Source organism: Palaemon carinicauda, chromosome 37 (genome assembly GCF_036898095.1).
Source record: "Palaemon carinicauda isolate YSFRI2023 chromosome 37, ASM3689809v2, whole genome shotgun sequence".
NCBI classification, from domain to species: domain Eukaryota; kingdom Metazoa; phylum Arthropoda; class Malacostraca; order Decapoda; family Palaemonidae; genus Palaemon; species Palaemon carinicauda.
In genome coordinates, this window is record NC_090761.1 from 22,048,346 (window position 1) to 22,060,892 (window position 12,547).

The following is a 12,547-nucleotide window of genomic DNA, read 5'->3' on the forward strand; positions in this document are numbered from 1 at the left end:
CTCGAAGTCATGGCCGGTGACACTAGGGTCCCTGACTACTACATGGTCCTTGCCAAGACACATCTGGCAACGGTAGTAAAGGATCTGTAAAGCTTCACGAAGGCTCGTAGAGCCTGTCGTGAATTCGTGATCTCAAGTGCTACAGTGAGACACGAACCCTGGAGGCTGATTTCCTCCAACATCTGGGGTAAACACCTCTTTCCCTCCTCCCTAGTGAAAGAGATCACCGACCAGGCCGCCACGGAGAACAGGAACCTTCTCCATAAATGGGGCATGTCGAAGAAAAGGAAATCCTCTCAGGACGATGGCCCTCAACCTAAGAGGAAACCCACAAAGCCAAAACCCCAGTAACGTCAACAGAGACGGCAGTTTCCGGGATCCGCTACTCCCCAAATGGCAGCTCAGCCACAACAGACCTTTCAATTGGTCACCCAACCGGTCTTGTCACAGTCGCCGGTCTTCACCCCTGCATTTGAGCAGCAGTCAACTACCTTTCGTCCCAAAGGTAGAGGCTCAAACAGAGGTGCAGGCAGAGATGCATCTCGCCGTCCCTCCAGAGGCAGAGGAGGAAGGGGAGTAGCGGCCGAGGTAGTAAACCCTCGAGAAGCCAGAAGCAATGAAGTGCTTCCGGTGGGAGGAAGACTCCGCCAATTCCAGGATCGTTGGACCTTCAATCCCTGGGCACACAGCATCGTCAAGAAGGGTCTAGGCTGGAGCTGGACTCAACCACCCCCAACCTTCCAGCAATTCTTCCAACAGTCCCCCCCCCCTCCTGGAAGAATATGTCCTAGAACTCTTGAACAAGAAGGTGATAAGGAGGGTAAAGTCAACCAGATTCCAAGGGAGACTGTTTTGCGTCCCCAAGAAGGACTCCGACAAACTCAGAGTCATTCTAGACTTATCCCCCCTCAACAAGTTCATAGCGAACAACAAGTTCAAGATGCTGACTCTTCAACAGATACGGACCCTTCTGCCTCAAGGTTCCTACACGGTCTCGATAGACATGGCGGATGCCTACTGGCACGTTCCAATGAACCACCACGCTTCCTCCTACCTAGGATTTCGACTCCAAAGGAAAAGCTACGCTTTCAGGGCCATGCCCTTCGGGCTCAACGTGGCCCCACGGATCTTCACAAAGCTGGCAGACGCCATCGTTCAACAGCTCCGCCTCCGCGGCGTCCAGGTGATGGCCTACTTCGACGACTGGCTGGTCTGGGCGACATCGCCCGAAGATTGTCTAAGATCCTGCAACAAGGTCACCCAGTTTCTAGAACACCTGGGATTCAAGATAAACACCAAGAAATCTCGCCTCTCTCCAGCTCAGAAGTTCCAATGGTTAGGAATCCAGTGGAATCTTCAGTCACACCGCCTTTCCATTCCCCAGAAGAAACGGAAAGAAATAGCGGGGTCTGTCAAAAAACTGCTGAAATCCAAGCGGATCTCAAGACGTCAGCAGGAACAAGTTCTAGGCTCTCTACAGTTCGCCTCAGTGACAAACCCAGTGCTGCGTGCACAGCTAAAGGATGCCGCGGGAGTCTGGAGATGTTTTGCATCCATCGCTCGAAGAGACCTCAAGAGAAGGTCCCCAAACAGACTTCGGTTACTCTTAAAGCCGTGGTCGGAAGCAAAGGCCCTGAAAAGGTCCATTCCTCTTCAACATCCACCTCCATTACTCAACATCCACACGGACGCTTCGCTGGAGGGTTGGGGAGGTCACTCCCACCAACAACAGGCTCAAGGTACATGGTCTCCCCTATTCAAGACGTTTCACATCAACATCTTGGAGGCCATGGCGGTCCTTCTCACCCTGAAGAAACTGTCTCCGCCTCCCTCGATCCACATTCGTCTGACTCTGGACAACTCGGTGGTAGTCCGATGTCTCAATCGTCAGGGCTCGAGATCGCCCCAGATAAATCAGGTGCTTCTCCCAATCTTCTGCCTGGCAGAGAAGAAGAAATGGCACCTGTCTGCAGTTCACCTACAAGGATTCCGCAACGTGACGGCGGACGCTCTATCTCGGACAAGCCCGATAGAGTCGGAATGGTCTCTAGACGCAAGATCGTTCTCCTTCATCTCTCACCAAGTCCGGGAACTTCAGATCAATCTCTTCGCAACGAGCGACAACAATCAACTTCCTCGTTATGTGGCCCCGTACGAGGACCCCAAGTGTAACTGTAGAACGGCTCCCCAGTTATTCTCCGCCCCTCCATATCGAAGTGTTAACTCTATATGGGGTGCAGATAGCTATGTGGCGTGTTAATACATGCGTCCCCTGTTGATATACGATATCTTAAAGGGAAACCTTTAGGATACTCGCTCCAGAAGTAAGAATTCTGTGATAACCTGTGGTTTAATTCTCTGGGAATATCCTAGTAGTCATATACCCAAGGAAGCTACCAAAAAGGAACCTTCCATCAGGACGTCATGGCTATCTCACCCAAAAATAGATTTTTCGCTTCGCTCAAAATCCGTTATATATATATATATATATATATATATATATATATATATATATATATATATATATATATATATATACATATATATATATATGTGTGTGTGTGTCTGTGTATATATATACACACAGACATATATATATATATATATATATATATATATATAAAGAAAAGCATTTAATGAGATGGCCTTACCAGTATTAACTTATGCATCAGAAACTTGGCGCCCTACTAAAGCCTTTGAACATAAGTTAGATATAACTCAAAAGTTATGGGAAGAATAATGATGGGAATAACACTAAGAGACAGAAAAATAGCAACATGGATACGAAAGTAAACTATTCTAACAACAGGTAAGAAGACGAAATAGACATGGGCAGGACATATAATGAGAATGGCAGACAATATATAGATATTAAAAATAACAGAATAAGGCGATAGAGATTGTAAAAGCAGCGGAAGGAAGAGAAGACGATGGATCGACAAACTATGGAAGTTTGCGGGCGTGGACTGGCGCAGAAAGACCATAAACAGCCGCAAGTGGCAGGACATGTCTGAGGCCTTTGTTCTGCACTGGACTAGTAGCGGCTGATGGTGATGATGATGATAGTTTTATATATATATATATATATATATATATATATATATATATATACATATACACACACACACACACACATATATATATATATATATATATATATATATATATATATATATATACACACACACACACACATATATATATATATATATATATATATATATATATATATATATATATATAGCATTTGCACAAATACAAAGATCATACAGTGTGATGTTTTAGATATAACCTCCTATGCATATATAACAAAACCCGTAGAATACAAGCACTTGTTGAAAGGGACGAATCTTCTAAATGATCTCATAAAAACATTTATTGTCATAAACAATGACTAAATAAGTAGTAGGCGTTTTCTGATGAGAAGTAAGATTGACAGGTGTTCGAAACTTGCAGCTTCACCCTTTTTCAATATTCTTCAAGTAAAGAGAAATTCCTCACACCCTTATACTATCATTGCAAAACTGCAGTTAAAACATTAAAGGTTTAGAGGCCGCTCATGAATGGCAGAGGCAAGGCATAGTGACATTGCCCTATCAAACAGGACAATGCCCTAGAGACTGACCATATTATTAGTGCCCAAGCCCCGGGACTACCCATGCTAGGACCAAGGAGGGCCAGGCAATGGTTGCTGATGACTCAGCAGAGAGACCTATAGGCTCCCCCAAACTCCCCCATCTTTAGCTCAAAATGATGGTGAGGTTGTAGCGACCAAAAAGACTAAACGAGTTTGAGCGGGACTCGAACCCCAGTCTGGCAATCACCAGGCAAGGACGCTACCTGAGGAGGCCATAGTGAGTGATGAAAGTTTGTTTCCTTCCATAGACTACAGGAGTTAAGTTTTGTTTAATATAGACACATGTACAAGTACATAAGATCAAGTGTCATTCAAAACGGTTCCCAGCCCCATTCCATGAGGACCCAAATTAAGGAAGCTAACTGAAACGCCTTTTGCGAAAAGCTTAATTTTCTAAATAATATCTAATATCTTCTAAAATGATAAATGTCGAAAGTCTCAAAAAAAAAGAGTAAGCAAGCATTTACTTAAAATATTCGACATATAAATCTGAATACTCTTATTCTAACTAATATATATCGTTAAATATCAATAAAAAAATGCCCATATAATGAAACTGTAACAAGAGTCATTTCATTAAATTCCTTTTAAAATGTTTTCTAAAAAAACTTGCGGTGACAAATTGACAAAATTTCCCATCTTGGTAAATATATTGATGAAACAACAGCTAGACGATGGATGAATTATTCTATTCTATCACCCTGAGCTCTTTTGACTGATATTGCAAACATACAATTATTCTTTACTGCGAGGACAAGACATTGAAGCAGGAAAGGTCTAATTAGGAACAAGTCGGAAAAAAAGAAGAAGAAAAAAAAAAGAGATTCCTTGGCCTTGGCAGTTGGGTAACATCGTTGCAAGGCCGCGAGAAGCCATCAAGTATATATATCTGCCAAAAACTTGGCACCACATTATCCCACTTCGAGAGTTCCAGCAACAACACCTCCAAAAATCGGTCATGAATTTCCTGCGCTCATTCGTAAGTATCCATTGACGTTACTCTGGAGAAAATTATTCATTATCTATTATAACGGTACCTTTTATACCTACTTCCATTTTTCTGATTGATAATTTATGAGCTACTGAAGTACATTAAAGTTTATGAATTTTCTGGATCATTCAGTTTTTTTTAAATAATATGAGAAGTGAATGATATATATATATATATATATATATATATATATATATATATATATATATATATATATATATATATATATATACACACACACATATACATATATATATATATATATATATATATATATATATATATATATATATATATATATGTATATATACATATATATGTGTGTGTTTACCGGTTCCAAGACTATTACCATAATGAAAGAAGTAGAAGTCAATAATGACTTTAAGATTAAACTAAGGGCTTATCTAGTCTTTCACATTATACTTTACGTTGCTTCAATAATATTTTTCTCTATCTTTTCATGAAGAATGTGGTGGCCATTGTTCTGGCTCTGGTCTGCTGTACCTCCGCCTTCCCTGATCCATCTGGAGGTTATGGCCATGGATTAGGAGGAGGTGGATTTGGCCATGGATTAGGAGGAGGTGGATTTGGCCATGGATTAGGAGGAGGTGGATTTGGCCATGGATTAGGAGGAGGTGGATTTGGCCATGGATTAGGAGGAGATGGACTTGGTCATGGAGGTGGATTCAGCAGAGTCTCTGTAGTCAGGTAAGCTATTTTTAGGTTTATTGAATGAGTATTCTAATTGAAATATCTTCCAATATAGTGGAAGGTTCCACATTTACTGTGAGGCTAATTGTTCTCCTTTTCGGTCTTTGTCATAGACCTGTGGTGAGCAGAGTCGTTTCCGTCAGCAGAGGAATTGGAGGAATTGGAGGATTCGGAGGTGGACGTTATGGTGGCCATGGATGGTAACATTACGAAACATACAAAGAATAAAATGTGATAAAATAACACAGAGGTTTTCCTATCCGCATACGAAAATCTGTTAGCTACAGGTGGATATTACTGGTTTTGAATGAAACCAGTCATTAGATTAATTCATAACTTGTATCCCTATTCAAGTGTACTATCTTGCCAAGAACTAAGTCGTCAGCATTGCCAATTTAGAGGAAAAAAGATTGTCTTTATTAACGTTAGGATATTACATTTAATAATAAGGGAACGATCTAGAAGCGTTCTTGTATTTCTAAACCCTAAAATATTAAGACGTATCTTCAACGACATCCTTGAGGCAAATACAATTGTTATCCGGTATCACTGGTAGACTGCCTTCAAAACGAAAATGTTCAACGAAATATAATACCCCTTACTGAAAATTTGGTAAATATATGACACTCTACTCGAGCCAAATACATTATTTTGAGAGATAGAAGGTTAATAAAGAATTTATATCTAAATCAAATAGTAACAGTACATATTGCAGGTGAAGATTCGGAACCTGGAACTGTTGGAAGAGGAGTCAGACAGGGATGTTCCCTATCACCAATTCTGTTCAACATCTATGCAGAAGCAATGATGCAAGAGTCACTGTAAGATAGCAATAAGGGGGGGGGGGAGAAATAGTGAAAATTATAAGGTTCGCTGATGACAAGGAAGTTGTCTGTAGCACAAAAGAGGATTTATGAGGATAAGATAAGCAGCACGGCAGAGAAATATGGAAGAAATCAAATATATCTAAGATCAAGGTAATGAGAATTGCATGAAGGCAAGGACTTCCAATAAACATGCAGATTAGAGGTGAAGCTGGGGAGGAAGTCAGTCATTTCAAGTACTTGGGAAGTATTATATTGCAAGAGGTAAACTGCAGTGAAGAGATAAAAAGCAGAATAGCCCAAGATAAGAAGCTTTTGAAAGAGAGAGGCAAACACTAACGGATAAACTGAAAATGGAACTGAAGCAAAAAAATTGTAAAATGTTTCATATGGAGTGTAGCATTGCAAAGGTCTGAAACATGGACTTTCAAAGCAAAAGACAAGAAACATCTGGAAGCATTTGAAATGTTGATACAGAGGAGAATGCTGGAAATAAGTTGGAGAGATCATGAGACAAATGAAGTACTTAGATAGCAGGAGAAGAGAGAACCCTAATTAAAACAATGAAGAGAAGGCAGAAAAACTGGATAGGACACATTCTAAGTGGAAATGAGTTACTGAAGGACATTATAGAAGGTAAAGTTGAAGGACAAAGACTCAGAGAAAGGAAAAGAAAGTCAATGCTAGATGACCTGAAGGGAGAGCAAAAGTACCAAGAACTAAAAGAGGTGGCCATGAATAAAGAATTATGGAGGGGTACTAATCCAGATCTGCTTAAAGGCAGAAAACTGTAGTAGCAGTACATGAACTATATATGTTTTCTACTCGCTATCCTGTGGCTTAGCCATTTGTAACTATGAATATTGGGGCAAACCACCCATTCATGAGTTTTCCTCCCTCCCATTTAATAACAATTATGGGGGACCCCAGTGGGAAACCAGGGTTTTGGTTGGGTAAAACTCCATAGACAAGGAATTTGCGGCAATAGTAATGGTCAGGAATGCATAATAAACACAAGATAACCAGTTGCAAAAAGAAATTCACATCACGTCTGTATCAACCGTGTGTCACACGATCGTACATAGTTCATTTTGTGTATATATTATGCTTGTATCTTCGCTCTTCCCTCGCACTAAAAAGAGCCTGAATAAACATGTCTGTTTTTCCATCGGTAACAGTGTCTGTTTTTGAACATGAGAATTCTTGTTGCTTTGAGCTTTTGTATATAAAGGAGAGTGTTCTATAATAAACTCACTCAGTTGCTTTCAACCTGTCTATGAGTCACAATCTTCTCTCGGCCCGTCACATTGGTGACCGCGGAAGTCGACTCGCTCCTCCAGCCTTCCAGCCCCCCCCTCGCCCCTCCATCGTTGGTACTATGGAGGACTCTACGAAAGTTATTGCTGCGACTCCCCCATTGAAACTTTCATCATTCGCCAGCGGAGAGGAGTTTGCTTGGTTTCAGAGCGCAGAATTCCAGTTTCGCATCAAGGGCGTGACTCGCTCAACCACCAAAGCAGATTATGTTCCTACGGCGATACCCGAGGACACCTTCCCAGAAATATCCGACTGGCTTTGTGAACAAGGAGACACCCCAATAGCGTATGACGCCCTCAAAACATACCTTCTGCAGCAGTACTCACCGTCGCCAGCCACCCGTATAGCAAAGCTTTTTCAGCTCTCGCAACAACCATTGGGGGACCAAAGGGCTTCGCTCGCCCTCAGGGAAATGAGCAGTATCGCTTGCCTGCAACCTGCCGCAGACGGCTCTCCTCGTGAGGTGAACCTACTTCGTGCCCTTTGGATACGCCATTTACCCGGACCTATATGCGCTGCCAGACCCGATGTCAATAGTTTACCCATAAAGGACTTGACGACCAAAGCCAACGCCCTTATGGACAGCCACTTCAAGACCTCCATCAACGCCTCTACCCCTGACGAAAAGGACGCCTATTCAACGTCACCCGAAGCTGACGTGAATGCCATAGGACATACACGCCTACCCCGTGACGTGCCGAAGCGGCGACAAAGCCACCCACCACCCACCACTCGCTCACGCCCCAACCAACGACTTCTACAACCACTTACTACCTCCCATCCGCCGCAGTTTTGCTACTACCACTTCAGATTCGGGGCAACCGCTAAGAAATGTGCCAAGGATTGTCAGTGGCCAAAAAACTTGTAAGTAGGCCATCGCTCGTGGCGGTGGCCTCCCGTGTTTCTAATCTTTTCTTTTTACATGATGCAGGAACGGGCGTGCGATTTTTGGTAGACACGAGTTCTCTTTTGCCAAGGGAACTCTTCAGGACACGACGTAATCTGACTACATCTGCCAACGTCTGCTTGGTAGCTGCCAACGGATCTGCGACACCCACCTACGGTTACGAGAACCTCACATTATCGTTCGGAAACGGTAAATTTAATTGGAAGTTTCTCGTTGCTGACGTCACATTGCCAATCCTCGGTGCGGATTTCCTCTCTCATTTCCACCTTCTGGTCGATGTCACCCACCGACGATTGGTCAACGCAGACTCGTACTTGTCGACACCTCTTCAACCCGCCCCCTCCAACCTCGCTCTCCACATCAGCGCACCCACGGAGGCCTACGCCCACCTCCTCACGTCATACCCGGAAGTTTTCCGTCCAGAACTTCGCCAAACGCCCACTGCTCCTGCCAAGTACGGTATTTATCACCATATCAAGAAGACGGGACCCCCAGTCTTCGCAAAATTCAGACGTCTGGCACCGGAAAGATTGGCAGCCGCATGATCGTCACCCTTACACATCGTTCTGAAGAAAGACGGCTCCCTCCGTCCGTGCGGGGATTACAGACGCCTGAATATGCAAACATAACCGGATCACTACCCCCTCCCAAACATTGCCGACGTGACCTCCTACCTGCACAAAGCGAAGGTTTTCTCTACGCTCGACCTCCTGAAGGGGTATTATCAGGTGTCTATGAACCCAGAAGACATCCCCAAGACCGCCATCACCACTTCGTTTGGTACATACACCTTCAACTACTCCTGTTTTGGCCTTCGTAATGCTGGGGCCACGTTTCAACGTCTCATGGATGGCATCTTAGGGGACCTCCCTTTCTGTGTATGTTATGTGGACGACATACTTGTGTTCTCCTCCTCAAAAGAGGAACACCTCCGTCACCTGCGCATCGTGCTCGACCGCCTGCAACAAAACGGCCTGGTAGTCCGGTACGACAAGTGTACCTTTGGCGCCAACGAAGTGTTGTTCTTAGGGCACCGCATCACTCCTGAAGAAGTCCATCCACTCCCTGAGAAGGTAGCAGCCGTTCAGGACTTCCCTGCGCCCTCGACCGTCAAAGCTCTGCAGGAATTCTTGGGCATGATCAACTATTATCACCGTTTTCTGCCAGCCATTGCCGCCACTCTTGCTCCCCTCTACGCCTCCCTCAAGGGCAAGCCAAAGGACCTGAAGTGGGGTCCCCTTCAAGAAGTGGCCTTCTGCAATGCAAAAAAGTCCCTATCAACCGCTGCAGCTCTCACTTTTCCTATCCCACATGCCCCTCTCTGTCTCTCCACCGATGTCAGCGACGTCGCTATTGGTGCAGTACTCGAGCAGGTGGTCAACGGCTCGCCCCGCCCATTGGCCTTCTTCAGCAGAAAACTGTCCAAGGCAGAATCGGGTTATTCTACTTTCGATCGCTAATTGCTGGCGGTGCACTTAGCTGTTCGTCACTTTCGCCATTTCTTAGAAGGTACGCCCTTCGTCATTCGCACAGACCACATGCCTCTGGTGCAATCCTTCACTCGACAGTCTGACTCCTGGTTCGCCCGTCAACGCCGACATCTCTCCGCCGTGGCTGAATACAGTTGCACCCTTCAATACGTCCCTGGGAAAATGAATCCCTTTGCCGATGACCTGTCAAGAAACACGTTGGCTTCCGTTCAACTGGGATTGGATTACAACACCCTGGCTGAAACCCAATGACAGGATCCAGAGTATCAAGCATGTAGGACATCCTGCACATCCCTCTGTTGGGAAGACTTCCCCCTCGAAGACTCCAACACCACCCTCCTCTGTGACGTCAGTACTGGTAGACCGCGACCTTGGATTTCTTCTCCCATGCGCCGGCAAGTGTTTGATTTCATTCACGGCCTTTCACATCCCTCGTGCCGTTCTGCTGCACAGCTGCTGAAGACGAAGTTCATTTGGCATGGCATTTCTAAGGATGCTAAGGATTGGGTCCGCACCTGTACTTCTTGCCAAACTTCCAAAGTACATCGACGCACGGATTCAGGAGTGGGCACCTCTCCTCAACCTCAGCGTCGTTTCGCACACATTCACGTCGACGTTGTAGGTTCCCTACCCACATCACAAGGACATCGTTACTTGTTTACCGCCATCGACCGTTCCACTCGTTGGCCTGAAGCCATTCCCATGGAAACTGCAATGTCTGCCTCATGTACATCTGCCTTACTCTCAGGATGGATTGCAAGATTTGGTATCCCTGAGCATATTACTTCTGATAGGGGTACCACTTTCACCTCTCAATTGTGGACATCATTAGCGAATCTCCTGGGCATCACCCTACATCACACAACGGCCTACAACCTCACTGCCAATGGAATGGTTGAACGTTTTCATCGCACCCTCAAAGCAGCTTTGATGTCCCGCTGCAAGGATTCCAACTGGTTTACTCAGCTTCCCTGGGTCCTCCTGGGACTAAGGACCACTCCTAAAGACACCCTCGATATCTCGGCAGCTGAAATGGTGTATGGCGATCCGTTGGTCGTCCCTGCCGAATTTTTTCCTTCTACAACCTCCTCCGACGATCTCCAGCGCATACGTCACGTCGAGGGAAAATTTACTCCATGCCGTCAGACTTACAAGCCCCCAGCGAAGCATCACATACTGACAGACTTACACACTGCAACGCACGTCTTCCTGCGCAACAACACTAGCAAGCCACCGCTAACGCCCCCTTACATAGGCCCTTTCCTTGTGATCCGACGCAGTCCGAAAGCATTCCTACTAAACATTCGTGGCAAAGAAGACTGGGTCTCCATTGATCGTCTAAAACCTACTTATCTCCTGCCAGATGACCCGCCTACAGTTCGCCTCTCTAGATCAGGGCGCCCTATTTAACATGTACAGTATGTCATTTTTAGGGGGGAGCCATGTACCAACCGGGTGTCACACGATCGTACATAGTTCATTTTGTGTATATATTATGCTTGTATCTTCGCTCTTCCCTCACACTAAAAAGAGCCTGAATAAACATGTCTGTTGTCTCATCGGTAACAGTGTCTGTTTTTGAACATGAAAATTCTTGTTGCTTTGAGCTTTTGTATATAAAGGAGAGTGTTCTATAATAAACTCACTCAGTTGCTTTCAACCTGTCTTTGAGTCACAACCTTCTCTCGTCCCGTCACATGTCCATCAAATAGACTTTGCTCCTACGTGAATCACTTCGCTCGCATATAACCATTATATCACTTGCTCCACTGTTATGGAAAGAGGTACATACATGTGCTGTGCACACCATCTTCGTGGGTCACTACTGCCTATAATTACCTATAATTTATAGCACGTCCCTCAGATGGCTTTTGCTATGCCGTGGTTTGCTTTGCTAGCAAATAAACATAATCTCACTGCTCCTCTGTTCTGGCAAGTCATACATGGATGAGCTCTACATGCCAATCATGTAGACTCATTGTTTTTGGGAATATTTCTTTACTTTCGCATGAACAACAGTAGTCATATGCATAGCAGAGTCTGTTATAAATATAGTCAATGACTAAAACAAATAAAATTATTCTAAGTATTGAAATAGATTGAATTTCTTTGTGGAGAACATCTTTTTTCGATGGCAATCATGGTGGAAATGGAGCCAGACGAAGAAAAAATGGCTCTTGTAAAACAACACCAGATAATGATTACGTCTTACAAAAAAGATACCAAAAGCGAATGCAAACAACTCATGACCTAAAATCATTCTCTTACAAGTGAAAAACGAGCTTAGAAAATGAATGGGTGTCCATATTTTAGTCTATCGATACGTAAGTTATTATGCCCCAGCCCCCAATTGGTCATACAGAGAAAAATGCCAACATCGTTCATTTCATATAGTGAATTCCAGTTTCGCTCAAATAAAAGTATCTTACATTAACCGAAAATTTTAAACTATATAATCCACATAAACAGCCTTCACAGACTAAGGGAAACTTCACGTCAACCTTTTAATGACTTTCCTATAGTGTCCAATGTCATGGATGTTCATAGTGCTTTTAAACTTCAATTGCATAATTCATATCCAACTTATGCCTCGCCTCCCAAGAATAATATAAAAGAAATAAGGTGCTGTTTATGATTACAGGGCAAAAACCCAGACCTGAATTCACATCT

General features: G+C 44.0%; 1 protein-coding gene across 1 annotated transcript; it reads left to right on the forward strand.

The window, feature by feature from the left end:
- Positions 1 to 4,595: 4,595 nt before the first annotated feature.
- LOC137629224 (uncharacterized) lies at positions 4,596 to 5,584 on the forward strand. Its single transcript, XM_068360486.1, has 3 exons — positions 4,596 to 4,616; positions 5,095 to 5,336; positions 5,453 to 5,584. The coding sequence occupies exons 1-3, from the start codon at positions 4,596 to 4,598 to the stop codon at positions 5,541 to 5,543; spliced, it is 354 nt and encodes a 117-aa protein (XP_068216587.1). The 3' UTR covers positions 5,544 to 5,584.
- Positions 5,585 to 12,547: the final 6,963 nt, after the last annotated feature.